This window comes from Mus musculus, chromosome 1, assembly GCF_000001635.26.
Source record: "Mus musculus strain C57BL/6J chromosome 1, GRCm38.p6 C57BL/6J".
NCBI lineage: Eukaryota > Metazoa > Chordata > Mammalia > Rodentia > Muridae > Mus > Mus musculus.
The window spans coordinates 10,171,240-10,186,573 of record NC_000067.6 but is presented as its reverse complement, the minus strand read 5'-3'; the positions used below and the strand labels follow the sequence as shown (position 1 = coordinate 10,186,573).

The 15,334-nt window shown below is 36.8% G+C and overlaps 1 protein-coding gene across 1 annotated transcript in view; it reads left to right on the top strand.

The window, feature by feature from the left end:
• Nucleotides 1–15,334, top strand: part of Arfgef1 (ADP-ribosylation factor guanine nucleotide-exchange factor 1(brefeldin A-inhibited)) — a 95,164-nt gene that overhangs the window by 46,097 nt on the left and 33,733 nt on the right. The window contains exons 14-21 of the mRNA NM_001102430.1: nucleotides 2,077–2,188; nucleotides 2,393–2,598; nucleotides 2,827–2,911; nucleotides 5,533–5,704; nucleotides 6,597–6,748; nucleotides 12,379–12,507; nucleotides 13,222–13,380; nucleotides 13,590–13,740. Of these exons, the coding sequence (NP_001095900.1) occupies nucleotides 2,077–2,188; nucleotides 2,393–2,598; nucleotides 2,827–2,911; nucleotides 5,533–5,704; nucleotides 6,597–6,748; nucleotides 12,379–12,507; nucleotides 13,222–13,380; nucleotides 13,590–13,740 (1,166 nt within the window). The remainder of the gene's footprint in view (nucleotides 1–2,076; nucleotides 2,189–2,392; nucleotides 2,599–2,826; nucleotides 2,912–5,532; nucleotides 5,705–6,596; nucleotides 6,749–12,378; nucleotides 12,508–13,221; nucleotides 13,381–13,589; nucleotides 13,741–15,334) is intronic.

Sequence of the window (15,334 nt, the reverse complement as noted above, 5' to 3'; positions counted from 1 at the left end):
ACAGAAGTTGGCCATTAGGTCTCTTCTATCACAGCCTCATGGGGAACATGAACAAAGTTTGTGAGGAAAATTCTTTAATATCATGATTAATTAACCTATTTTGTAAGGCGAAACATGATTGTTCAATTGGCTGGACCATATCAGAACTTTTGCCCCAGAAGAACCCTGTAGAATTAATGATAAACTCGGAGAAATGGTCTTCTCTATATTTAGATGGATAGATGTTTGTTTTGCTAGATAAAAGTGTAATTGTGTAGTCAGATGTTTGTTATCAGATTCCTGCAAAACAACTAAACAGGTAGAAGGTTTAGATGAGAAGTAAATTGTTAAGGTACTGTCTTACTAGCAGCAGATGCCTCTGCCTATGTGCCAGCTGTAATGTCCAGTGGAGGTGAACAGTATGGGCGAAACCTGAGTGAAGTCCAGGTTCTCTTTGTTAAAGTCACAACCAGACATCAGCATCTAATTGACATCTAAAAGAGATGTATAATACCATTGGATCTTTTTTTTTATAGTCTTGTCCAGCAGTGTCCCAGGGATACTACTTGGATATCTTGAATAATTTCCAAAACCTGTGAGTTTGACAGCAGGCTTTTTGGAAGTCCCTTTAACTATGGAACATGGCTTGTGAAGGTACAAAAGGACACATTACTGCTATGAGAAGTACTCTTCTAGAAAGTTAGCAGTCTATACTTTGTAAATACAGCGCCGCCGCACCCTACCCCACCCCACCCCACCCCAAGTTTGGTCTCAGTAGATGGCTCATTTTTCTCAGCTGTGGATAGACACTGCTGTGCAGAAATAAGGCAGCGTCTTGTCCTATATCTCATTCTTTACATGGTTTAAATAATCAATTAAGACCCTCATAATTTATATAACCTTTACAAGCCTTTTTTTTTCCATTTTGGAAAAAAAATCTAGCTATTTTAATCTTTATGCAAAAGCTTTTATACTAGTCAACATCTTACTGATTTTTGATACCATATGACATAACACAAACATACCATCTCTTATGAGAATTTGGGCCTTGAGGGTGGTGGTTAAACAATGTCTATCCCTTCTTTGTTAAGGTCCAATGGCAAGCCTAAGTCCTGGTTTTGCCAAAGCTCACTCTGGAGGACCAATACATTTGTCTGACTCACAGAGCATAGGTGAGGATTTCTGACAGGAGTGTACTGAGAGCAGTCTCCCTGGAAAGTCTACCTAGTATTGATGATGGCTTTCCCACAACTGCATAGGTGGAGCCCCCTTTCCTTCACCTTAAATTTTAATGGTTTGATGTGTATGAGTGTGTTTTGTCTACACATATGTCTATGTACCACATACATTCTTGGTGCTCACAGAAGCCAGGAGGTGGTGGCAGATCCCCTAGAACTGATAGCAGAGAAAGAAATTGTAACATTTCTGGAAAGATGGCTTTGCTAGCAACCTGAAAGATGGATTAGAATATGGGCAAAATGAGATGTGGAGACCATTTAAGAACTATCCAAGTTGTCCAGGAAACTGGTGATGAGACACCAAAATAGTATAGAAGAAGGAAATAGATGATGTTTAAGTGAACAAATAACATTTGAATCGGCTCTTAGAGCCTGAGGAGAGCTCCCCTGTGAGAAGATGCTGCAAAGGCATCAGAAGAGTCTCCAAACGCATTAGGTTAGGGAACTCAGCAGATATATAGAAATAGATGAGAGAAAGGGGTAAATTGGAACTGTACTGAGAAAGCTTTGTGTGCTAGTCTAATCTGCTTAGGTAACTGTACCAAAGTACTAATAGACTCGCATCCTGTCTTACATCATCTCTTCTGCAGCATTGTCGCTGATCCTCTAGCTGACCACTGTGGGTAGGAACTGGGAAGCTCACCATGCTGTAGAAAATGCCTGTAAAATGATATACTTCCATTTGAGATTCTTCTCTAAGGAAAAAAACAAAACCTTGGGCCATGTAATAATTTTGTATATGCATATGTTGGTTCCTGTTTTCTATATGCTATTAAGAAAGGAATTTACTATACTGCAAAATCTTCCTAGGGAGTATGAGTATTTTTCTCTTTTTAATCTTTCTATTAACTTCATCTAGATTTAATAAGAAACCAAAGAGAGGAATACAATACCTCCAAGAACAAGGGATGCTTGGCACCACACCCGAAGATATAGCTCAGTTCTTACATCAAGAAGAAAGATTAGACTCTGTAAGAATACCGTTTCATTACATTCTAACCCTTCCTATAGTTTATATGTATATTTAAAACAATTAACTTGTAGCTTCAGACTGGAATTTGTGTAACCATATAGTCAAAACTTACAGTTCTTAGGATTTTCTGATTTGTAAATAGTTATGTTGCAAATGGAACATGCCATTGAATATTAATTTCTATCCTTTGTTTTTACATTAGACTCAGGTGGGTGAGTTCCTGGGAGATAATGATAAATTCAATAAAGAAGTCATGTATGCATATGTAGACCAACATGACTTTTCAGGAAAAGACTTTGTTTCAGCTCTTCGTCTATTTCTGGAAGGATTCCGGCTTCCAGGAGAAGCTCAGAAAATTGATCGATTAATGGAAAAATTTGCTGCAAGATACCTAGAGTGCAACCAAGGGTTAGTAAGACTTGAGTACTTTTGACTGTCAGTTATGTTCATGATAGTCAGAATTCACCCCTTTTCTTAACAGCTTATATTATCTACTATTTTGAAGTGGTAACACACTGACCTATAATTGTACTACATGACAGAATGTTAATCCTAAGGGAGAAAATTAAAAATATTGTTTGAAATGACATTTTTATGAAACAACACTTACAATGACATACATTTATTTTTTTTCAGACAAACCCTTTTTGCTAGTGCAGATACTGCTTATGTTTTGGCCTACTCAATTATCATGTTGACTACAGACCTTCACAGTCCACAGGTATGTTTTCTTCTACATCAAGTTTTACAATAAGAAAGAAAATTAAATACAGTCTTTTGAATCTGTAAAGTACTAGCTAAAATTTAAATTTATGTGGCTTAACCAATTGCCAGAATTAAAATTATATCCATTTGGTATTAATTCTAGTGAGACTTAAAAGTATTTGTAAAGAATTTGTCAGTCTCATGATTGACAGTTGTACAAAGCTTAAAATAAATTTTAACCTAAAAAGATGTTTTAGGTCTTCTGAATATTCTTTACATGGAAAATACTATATATGATCTGTCTTTTTAAAAAGACATTTAAAGTTTGAACAGCAGTGGTATTAGTATTAGAGATTGTATCGTTAGCATAGATTAGAATTGCACCATTTCTCACAGTTACTGAGGACAGCCCAGGTGGTGCACATGTCAGTATATTCCATTTCTTTCTCTCTCAGTATGTGTCTCTTAAGAGTCACTGTAAGCATAAACTACCTCCCAACTGAACCCTGAACAAGCATTTCAACCACAGATGTGTAGCAAGTCCCAACCAGTGTAGGCTTAATACTTATGGCTCCTTAGTGTTTAGTAAAGAACTGTCACCTGATTTCTGATGCCCTCTTTAAAGTGTTGCACTTGAAGTTTGGGGTTCTTTTTGCTTGACTTCTAAAAAATACATTTTGGTATTATTCAGTAAAATTGTTTCTATACGTTATTTATAAGAAATCCTGACTATTAACTGAGTGTGATGGTGCACATCTTCTATCCCAGCATTCAGGAAGCAGAGGCAGGTTAATCTCTTAAGTTCAAAGCCAGCCTGTTCTATATAACCCAGGCAGGACTACAAAATGAGACCTAATAGAGAAAAAAAAAAAAAAAAAAACAAGATTTTTTTTGATATTTATCAGTCTTGAATATATGTAGAATTGTGTGCTAGATGGTTTTAATGGGACAGTTAATTCATTTGAAGTTTGCTGTGGATGTAACTTTGCTGTCTAAGAATTATTTTTTATGTGTTTTGAAATATTCAAGGTGAGATTGATATGGAAAGTATACAGCAGAATGTGGAAGCATTATATATGAAGTTATACCTACCTTAAACTCCATAGTTGAATGAACTTAATTAGTTTAGTGTAGGATTTTAAGAAGGCTTTAATAATTTACATTTGCTTTTGGTAGTTCCTTAATACTAATAAGTACTATTAATAATACTATTGTCAGAACAGCTCACCTTCAGGTTTTGATTATCTGTCTTCATTTCTCCCTCTGCCCCATGTTTCTGTAAAGCTTCCCACACCTATGCATTTAGCTATCTTTCCTTCAGAGTTTGTTTGGTTTCTCAGCTAATTTTTTTTTTAAGTATGAAGTATATAATAATAACCTGAAGTTACATACACTTCTTATTACAGGGTTTTTTTCCTTTAAAAACATTTCACTTATTTGGTTTTAGAAACAAGCAATGTTATATAAAGCCATGTCCTTTTGTATGTAGCTATAAATGTATTAAAATGTATATTTTAAATATTTTTAAATTTTTCTCATTTTTTCATTAGTCCTCAAAAATTAAAATTTTATTTTTAAACAGTGTGTGGAGACATAATGACTCAGAGGGTAAGAGGGCATGCTGCTCTTGCCGCTGATTCCAAGAGCCTTTCTGTCAGGCAGCACACAAGTGCCTGTAGCTCCAGGTCCAGGGCGTTTAATGCCCTCTTCTGGCCTCCATGGGCACCTGCACTCATACACATACACACATAATTAAAAAATAATAAAATCAGTTTCTAAAAGGTTCTGAATATACACATTTAAGGTACATCATCTTGAAAACTGTCTTGTCTTCAGGACAAAAGCTCTTGTCCATGAAATATATTTGCGGGTGTGGTCTAATGGTGTCAGTAACTCACTCTCAGATGGCTTCACAGCAGACTGGATGCCATGTTGATGCCCAGCCTGTATCTGTAGCTTTTGAGTTCTGTGAAGTCACGTATCCTATTAGAAATTAAACTCATAGTCCTTGTCCCAAGGGATTTGTAGTTAAGAAACATATAGACTTTAAACAAATGACATTATTTTTGAAGGCTATAGACAAATTTAAAAGCACTCCTTAAAAACCAGCTTCTCATTATTAATGGTTTACAAATCAAATATACACGATCTTTACCACATTCTCTTTGGTGCTTATTTACCTTTAACAATATTTATGGTTAAGTTCCCTTCCATATTAGAGCAAATCAGTGACTTGTTTATTTAAATCTGAGTATATTTACATGTTTTTATACTCACAATTAGCCGTTATGTAGTTAATGCCCCAGAGTATGAACAGCTTAATTTAAACATATGGGAATAAAATTCAAGAGTAGTGTGTTCTGTACAAAATTTCAAGAGAAGAAAAGTAGAATTACTTTACACTGCTTCCAGAATCCTACCATGGTATTAGAATGCAGTATGTTTTGAGTGGCTAAAATCAATGTTTATTCCCAAGCGAGCCCTTACCCAGATGCAGACACTTAATAGTTACTTCATATTTTTCATTTTTAGACTTCACGATACACATAAAATCTCTTAAAAGGATATTCTAATTCTTAAAAATGAATGAAATTTTTATGTTAATTTTTAAGACTGATAATGGTTTTTCATATCTAGGTTAAAAACAAAATGACAAAAGAACAGTACATTAAAATGAATCGTGGTATCAATGACAGTAAAGATCTCCCTGAAGAGTATCTATCAGCCATTTATAACGAAATAGCTGGGAAAAAAATATCAATGAAAGAAACAAAAGAACTAACAATCCCTACAAAGTCAACTAAACAGAGTAAGTACCACATTAATCACGTCTGATTGTTCAAGGGGAGACATGGTTGTGTGACTTGCTTTCTTCTGGTTTTCTGGGTGTTTGTTTAAGACAGGGTCCTCTGTTTTTCTCAAACTGACCTGGAACCTTTCTGTCTCAATTTTTAAAAAACAGAGAGGTATGTGCTTAAGGGGCTTTTTATTTTGTTTGCTTGCTTTTTGCTTAATTTAAAATAAAAAATAATTCCTATAAAAGTGTTAAAATGGTGAATGACTACACACTAAGTAATTGACATGTGTTGGGAGTGTTTAAATATGAGATTGTTCATTTCAGCAGGGATTTAGACATTAAATTTCTTAGAGGGCACTGAAGAGATGGCTCAGAAGTCAAAAGCATTAAACATATTAATTAAAGCTTTCCACTTAAGCAAGTGTTGTCTGATTTGATTTCATTTTGCCTAGATTATAGCATCCCCATATCATACTTTTTCTGTCCTCACTTGATATGTGATGGTTGAAGGCAGTGAGAAGTGAGATGGGAAAAGGTGGTACTTTTCTGGATATGCTAAAATGACTGGGAGTGTACAGGGCCAGTGCTTTTTGTTTTGCTATCTCGATATAAAGACCACTGTCTTTACCTCTCTTCTCTTCTCCTGTTCCACATTTGGTTGGCTTCCTTGACAATTTTATTTTGAGTGTTGTACTCTGAGATTTTTTTTACAGGTTTTACTTACTCCTGACTAGTAGACTATTCTATTCCCACACCTTCCCACCCCCCAACCCCCACCAAGGTGCAGTTCACCCTTTTAAAGGGAAATTTCAAAGGGAGATGTACCTCAGTGGTGTAGCACTTAACTAGCAAGAGCAGGGCCCTTAAGCTTCCTATTGTTAAATGGTAATATTTGTTATTTCAGATGTAGCCAGTGAAAAGCAAAGACGACTTCTGTATAACTTAGAAATGGAACAGATGGCCAAGACGGCTAAAGCACTCATGGAAGCTGTGAGCCATGTTCAGGCACCTTTTACAAGTGCAACACACTTGGAGCACGTGAGGCCGATGTTTAAGGTTAGAATTACTGGTAACTTTGCTACAGTATATATTTTTACATAGTTTTGCTTAGCATATTTTTTAAGTATAATAATAGGACCTATTTGATGAACAAGATATTCCCTGGTTATTATTAGAGTTTAATACAAATTATTTCTGTGTTAAAGGAGGTAAGAGAGATGGTTCAGTGGTTAAGAGCACTGACTGCTCTTCCAGAGGCCCTGAGTTCAATTCCCAGCAACCACATGGTGGCTCAAAACCATCTGCAATGGGGCCTGATGCCCTCTTCTGGTGTGTCTGAAAAGAGCAATGGTGTACTCATATACATAAAATAAATAAATCTTTTTTTTAAAAAAAAAAGAGGTGAGAGACAACAGTATGTGGCTTAAGTAGTTGGTGGAAGTATAATTTCAAGAATTAAAAATAGGAAGGTATGGAGAATGGTCACTAATCCCTTGGCTTGTTTTTTTTCAGTTATAAATAATTTATTCCTAAATCTTCATTCATTCCAATTTCAAAGTGATCCTAAGACTCACACTCTCATCAGAACTTCTAGCCCAGGAGTTCTGAAGGTACTGAGTAAAACTAGAGCTATAAGTTTACATAAGAAATACACTTCACTGTCACTTCATTGAATAAACTATCCCAAAAAGCTATCAATTGTGAGTAACTTCATGGCCACTACTCTTTCATTGTGCCACAATTTTGTGTAGGTTTTTTTGTGTGCTGTAACACAGTCCCTGTAATGTCATATGTGCACCTACACTATTGTGTCTAGAAAACACTCTTTTCTTGAAGTCATCCACCACTTCTGGGTCTTCCTACCCCTCTTCCACATAGGTCCCAATCTTGAGGGAAGGGAGTTGTCATGTAGACATTCCATTTAAAGCAGAGTATTTCAAAGTCTCTTTGACAATGTTTGTTATCCAGATGTGGCTCAGTAGACTGCAAGAAGCAGCTTCTCTGGTAAGAATTGAGTAATGCACTTATATATGGATATAGAAATAAGTCACCAGGAGTCACTTTGTTGCTGTGTTCATTTATCAGAGTAATGGTAGAAGGTTTCCACCTAGAGCCCATGAACTATCTAGTCTCAGGTACTTAGCTTTATTGACAGTATCAGGTATGCATTCTATCTCATGGAGTTGGCCTTACTTCCATTTAAAAAAGTGATTGAATACTCCTGTAACATCCATGCCACTATTGCACTAGTGAGCATAGCTTGCCAGGCAGGCCATTATTATAGCTGGGCAAGATGATTGCTTTTCTCTTTCAGTAGCATATCTAGCAACTTAAAGCTCTATAAACTCAAGGCCATAGAGTCAAAACTTCTAGTTGAGCACCAACTAGATTGTTCTTTTTCTGTGACATACATATGTGGTGTCTTCAGTAATAGAGTATTAACTGTCAAGTTGTGGAACATAACTGTCTTAGTTAGGGTTTCTATTGCCGTGAGGAAAAACCATAACCAAGGCAACTCTTAAAAAGGAAAACATTTAATGGGGACTGAAACATTGTCTTAGGGTTTTACTGCTGTGAACAGACACCATGACCAAGGCAAGTCTTACAAAAAACAACATTTAATTGGGGCTGGCTTACAGGTTCAGAGGTTCAGTCCATTATCATCCAGGTGGGAGCATGGCAGCATCCAGGCAGGCATGGCACAGGCAGAGCTGAGAGTTCTATGTCTTCATCCAAAGGCTGCTAGTGGAAGACTGACTTCCAGGCAACTAGGGTGAGAGTCTTATGCCCACACCCACAGTGACACACCCATTCCAGCCAGGTCACACTTACTCCAACAAGGCCACACCTCCAGATGGTGCCACTCCTTGGTCCAAGGATATACAAACCATCACAAACATCTAGTTTCAGAGTTTCCATTATCATCATGGTAGCTTGCAGGCGGACATGGTGCTGGAGAAGCAGAGAGTTCTACATCTTGATCCAAAAGCAGCCAAGAGTAGGGTCTCTTCCAGACTGGACAAAGCTTGAGCAGTAGGAGACCTCAAAGCCAGCATACACAGTGACACACTTCCTCTAACAAGGCCACACCTCCTCATAGTGCAACTTCCCATGGGCCAAGCATATTCAAACCACTACAGTAACCAGTAGTTACCAATAGTTTTGTCCATAGCCTGTAATATTAGGGGAGGGAGGGATAGGGATCCTATGGGATCACATTAGCCAACAACTAAAGAGATGACACTCATTCCTGGTGTTTTACTTCATAGCATATGATGTCTAATGGAGTATTATTCCTTCCATTATTATAGAAACTGTATTTAAACTCCTTTTACACATGTATATATATATTTAAGAAACTTCTATAGTAGATTTCCATATAGCTTTTCGAAGGGCCTTTAGTGCTAGTTATTACCCATCCATACTTCTTCTTCCACCCTGCCCTCCAACCACCAGCCCCCATTGAATTCTCTATCCTCATTTTCTCTGTAGGACACTGCTCTGTTCCCTGCTCCTTGGAAGATTCCTCCCCACTGGTCCTAACCTCTGTGGGTTGTTTTTCTAAATGAAACACACATATCTAAAATATAAAACTCATCTGAGACAAAACATGCTGACATTTTTCTCTGGGTCTGGGTTACATCCCTCAGAATGATTCTTTCTAATCCTGTCTGTTTTCCTGCAAAGTTCATGATTTCACTTTTCTTAACAGCTAAATTCTGCTGTGGAAATGTACCGCATTTTCTTTAGCTGTTTCCAGTCTCTAGCTTTATGAATAGAGAAGCAGTGGGAATGAATGAGCAGTGTCTTTGTGTAAGATGAAGTTTCCTTTGGGTATATCCCCAAACATGGTAGAGCTGGGTATTGAGCTGTATTGATTGGCAGCTTCCTAAGGAACTGCTGTAAAGAGTTCCATAGTGTCGCTACAAGTGTGCGTTTTTGCCAGCCATGCGTGAGCATTTCCTTAACCTACGTCCTCACCAGCATGAGCTGTCATTTTTATTGATCTTTGCCATTCTGACTGGAGTTGGACAGAATCTCAAAGTAGTTTTGATTTGTGCTTGTCTGGTGGCTAATGGTGAACAGTTCTTTAAGTATTTCTTAGCCATTTGTGTTTTGTTTTTTAAGAATTGTGTGTAGTTTTTTACCCCATGTTTCAATTGGATATTTTTTTGATGTTCCTTTTTTTTTTTTTTAGTTCTTTATATATTCTAGGTACTAACCCTCTGTCAGATAGATAATTGGTAAAGATATTTTTTCTTTCTCTTTACTGTAATAATGGTGTCCTTTGCTCCACAATCCCCCACCCCCGCCCCCGCTTTATTTCATGTGGTCCCAGTAATTAACTGTCAGTCTTAATGTGTCTGCTATCAGGGTACTGTTCAGAAAGTGTTTTCCCGTGCTAATAATATTGGCACAATATTATTGTTCAAGAATATTTCCTACCTTTTCTTTGTCCAAATCAGAGAATCAGGTTTTATGTTGAGGTGCTTGACTGCACATCTTTTAATCCAAGCATTATTATTTTGTGAGGGAAGAGATCATGTTCATATTCCTAATTGTAAAAATATCTTTTATTCTCCTGATGCAATTGTCATCTCATCTCCAAGGGCTTATTGCCTCTGTGTGCTAACCTAGGCCTAGGCCTGAAAGCTTTTAGCCTCCATACAATTTAAGAATATTTTCAGTCTTGAGACTCCCTGCTGAATAAGCTTACCCTTTCTAGCTCTTTCTGAACTCTGACTGACTGGTCTGGCTCAAAACTCCTATTTAAGCTAACCTGATTCAACCTGGCTTCTCTCAGCTTCTCCTGAATTGTTCTGCTAGGCCTCTTACTAACTTTGGCAATCTGTTCTCATCTTATGGTTCCTTCCCATTCTCTGGCTTGTTCTCTCTTCACCTGTCTGTAGCTTGTTCTCTTTCTGCAACCTGTCTCTGTACAACTGTCCCAGTAAAACTGCCTCCTTATCTTTTTCTTTGTGTGCTCTCTTAAGTTACCCTGTTTCCTCTGTTCTTGTGAGAGTTGAGCAGATCCTACGCTGTCAAATCTTTCTCTGACTCATCACTTTTTCTGCAACTCAATCCCTTTCAAACATGAGTGCTTCCTTCTACAAACTAACTTCACCTTTGTTGTTTGGGATTAAAAGTGTGTACTAAAGGCATGTCTGTATTCCAGCCAGAAGGGTTAAAGGTGTGCGTTAAGCTGAGCCACACCACAGTCTCGGGGTTCACAGTGTGATCAAATATCCTGCAACATCTAATATCTAGTACAGTTCCTAGTTTGTAATTGCTCAATAAATATTGGTTGGGAGAAAGGACTACATAATTTCTAATTTTTTAGTGTGTGACTTAGGATATTGAGGAATATAATATAATAATATAATATATTCATGAGAACATTTTTATATATTGCTAAATCTTATTTCAGAAAGATTTATACAATTATATGGAGAAAATAGTTTCACTATCTGCTTAATATTATTTAGGGATAATTTGATAAAGAAATCATTGTCTTAGATTAATCATAATCCTAATGAAGAGAAATGTTTTTCCTATGGACTTAAGAACTATGTGTATTTTCTTCTTAAGCTATAACACAGGTTTTCAACTTGAAGTATTTTCTCTGTCACAGAATGTGTAATTTATTGTTTTCATGGGATATTTTGTAATCAGTAAATACTATGCTTGTTGCTTGCACATCATGACTGAAGCAGCATCTTCAAGTGTTATAGATGCAGAGTGAGGCCTAGGAAGAATCTAGGTACTGTAGCTTGTGTGCTGTGTATGGATTTTAAGCTCTTACTTTAAACTTTCTGAACCATAGGGAAAAAGCTTAAAGGAATTGTTTTTCCTTAGAACTGCTATAAGTTTCATTACCCTATTAAAAAATCTCATCATTTCTATAATGCACTGGTAAAATAACATTTTTTATCTTTATAACTTTATGTACATATTGCTCTGCTGCTCAGTGAACTACTAAAAGCAACATAATTTAATATCAGGCACTTGAGTTATGTAGATTTCTGTTGTTTGTTGTCCATGATAAGCAAGTGCTCTACCCTTTAACTACCTTACCAAGTCCTTTACTCTTTGAGACCGTATCACAAGTATCTCAGATTGGCCTTGAGCTCACAGTCTTGACTCTACCTCTGAAGTGCTTGAATCACAGATATGGACCAGGGTCTGCTGAGTATAAAATAAGTACTCTCTTCCAAATGTGTAGTGAATAGTTTATTGAATATTTTAACATACTGTCCAACTAGGAATCAATTATTGCTTTATTAATGTAAGTAAATAGACAGGCTGAGTGATATTTGGAAATCAGGCAATGAAAAATGTAGGGTAACTTATTGTAAGTAGGAAAATAATTCAGGGGATTATATTGAAACTAAAGAATCTGGATTATTGTAAAAGTCAGTGCTTGTAAAGAGAAATTAATTTTAAACCAATGATAAGACTTTATACATGGATGTTGACTATGTCTGTGTTTTCTTTTTTGTGGATAGTTTATAGATACTGTTATTAAGATACACCTAACGTCGTTACTGAGTGTATTATTGTTTCCATTTATTTAAGCCCAGAAACGTAATTTTCTTTTTTCTTTACGAAAACTTTCTCACTTATTATGCCAAGATGTTCAATTATCACTTGATGCATATGTTATTTTAAATTTTTAATTCTTCTAGTTGGCTTGGACACCTTTTCTGGCTGCATTCAGTGTGGGTCTCCAAGACTGTGATGATACTGAAGTAGCCTCTCTTTGCCTAGAAGGGATAAGATGTGCTATCAGGATTGCATGCATTTTCAGCATTCAGGTAACAAAGAATTTTACCTTAATAGCCAGTTTTGAAAATATACACCATCAATATAGTTCAACTCATATCATTTTTCTCTGACTTTCTTAAAAACCAGCTTCAAATTTATGATAAGTTTAAATAATTTTTAAGAGACTGTGATAGAGCAATTCTGTATGATGTTTCTAAACATTGTAAGTATTTATTTTAGATGCCTCTTAAACGTCAGAACTAGTTATCTTTAAAAGAACCAAGTACCTAACATACTCTCCATGAAGACAGTCCTTTTAGAGAGTTTATGAAGTTTAAGCATGACCTTTAGCTAGACTCTTCTATTTCTTAACCCATTTTATATTTCATTGAGAATGTTATGACTTAGTGTATTACAAAATACAGCCTAGCTATAGAGGAAATAATGAACAAATTTATAAATAAAGGTTTTGCTAATATAATTAAAACAAAATTTTCAGTAAACTTATTTTCACTGTATAAATTCATTTATTGACTACTGAAAATCTCATTTGGAATTGTCGGTTCAGGTTGTGTCTAGAATTAAGACATTTATGACCTTTCTGCCTTACTTGAAGATTATAACAATTTTTAGTTTTGTGTGTAATCCATGACATGTTTGCTAAGATTTACTAAGCGCATAGACAGTTGGTTTACTAAATTAGAGGCCAGTGTGCTGTGTTTTCAACCATGTAAATACAATTCTCTCTCTCCCCCCGCCCCCAGCTGGAAAGAGATGCATATGTCCAAGCACTAGCCAGATTTACCTTACTTACAGTGAGTTCTGGTATTACTGAAATGAAACAGAAGAATATCGACACAATAAAAACACTCATCACGGTGGCTCACACTGATGGAAATTATTTAGGAAATTCGTGGCATGAGGTAGAAACACTTTTAACTTTGCAACTCAATTTTTAAAGTTAGTTGATGCTAAATGTTCTACTGTAATAAGCTTTAATTGTGGGAAATAATTTATTTTAAATAAACAGCTTGCATAATGATTTATAATGTAATGTTTTTACATTCTAACTGCATATATTTTAAGATACATACTTTTAAAACCTCACTTTTTTTTTCTTTCTGTGCTGTAGATCCTGAAGTGCATCAGTCAGTTAGAGCTGGCACAACTTATAGGAACTGGAGTGAAGCCTCGGTACATTTCTGGGACTGTGAGAGGCAGAGAAGGGTCTCTCACTGGGACAAAAGATCAGGCTCCAGATGAATTTGTTGGTCTAGGGCTAGGTGAGAGGTTTTAAGTTCCTTTTAGAAAGTGTCAAAACTTTTTTTTAATCATGCTGTGTTATTTTTATTATGACAATGAAATATAATTAGAGAAATTGCCCTTTGTCTAACATGTTATAGAGAAAAACAAGATAATAGGAAATTAGTCTTTTTTCACTTGGTCTGGTTTACAGTATTAAATGCTACTTAGTTTCTTCCTCCTAACTATGTAAAGGATACACTTCAATTCACTTGCTTCTAAGACTGGACAAGTAACATGTAGACTTACGATTAAGAAATGATTGGAGCAAGGAGAAATCAGTCACACTCAAGCATTTGAAAGCCATTGTGTAGGCCCATGCAAACTGTTCTGTCAGGGTGGAACCTCTTAACCCAAGCTTTCAGAAGCGCTGGGAGTGGCCAACATATTAGCAAAAGTAAAAGCCAAAAAAATGAAAGATAATATATTTTTAGTCAAAAATAGAAAGAGTTCAGCCGGGCGTGGTGGCGCACGCCTTTAAACCCAGCACTTGGGAGGCAGAGGCAGGTGAATTTCTGAGTTTGAGGCCAGCCTGGTCTACAGAGTGAGTTCCAGGATAGCCAGAGCTACACAGAGAAACCCTGTCTCGAAAAAACAAAAGAATACAAAGAGTTCGAATGGGGTGGAGAGATGATTCAGCGGTTAAGAGCGCCGACTGCTCTTCCAGTGGTCCTGAGTTCACCTCCCAGCAACCACATGGTGGCTCAAGGAAGATGTTTAGACTTAGACTTTGACTTGTGTACTTTTGGGTTTGAGTTCTTCTACATTTCTTTCATGCTTGTGTGCCAGCTCCTTTAAGTTCCTGATTTGTTTTCCACCATTGCAAACTAAAGACATCTAATTGCAGGATTATTGGGACTAAATAAGAAGGTATGTGTGAAGAATGGATTTAGCACACTCGTATTACATTAGAGACTGGGGAGTGAGTACCATCTGACCATCTCTCCCTCTCCACAGTCACACAGTCAGCTCTTCAGAAGCATGGATCAGGAGCAATAAGGAGTATGCCAGAGACCCAGCAGTGTTAAATTTTTAAGACTTTGTAATATAAAATTATATTGTGAATATTTCCTATCTTTATCCTTTAGTAATTTCTGTTGTTGTTAGCAGTCCTTAGGAAACCTAAAATGGTTAAGAGGAGAAGAAAAAGGACTAGGACCATATGTTGATTTCAATTTGGATTGAGTAAAATTAGTTCCTGGTGGTAGTTAACTAAAATAATCTAACAGTGCAATCTAGCAGAATGTCTCAGTGATGCCATTGCAGAATGTGAAGCATGAATCTGTTGGGGCTTGCCTGCGGCTCTCATGTTCGGGTTCGAGCCTGGGAGGCAGCCTGGAGCTGAAAAAGAAGAGGGAAACTAGGCTGAGAGAGAGAGATGGAACCAAGACAGGAATCTGATCAAGGCTCAAATTTTTAATGGTGGACAAGCTTTATAAAGGAGAGGGGAAGCCCATTCCCGCCAAATCGTCCTTGGAGCCCAGCTGCAGGTGACCACGTGCAGACTCCGGAACAGCTAGGCCGACTCCCAGCAGGTCGCAGCTGTGTCAGTGGCAGAACAATAGAGTGATCCAG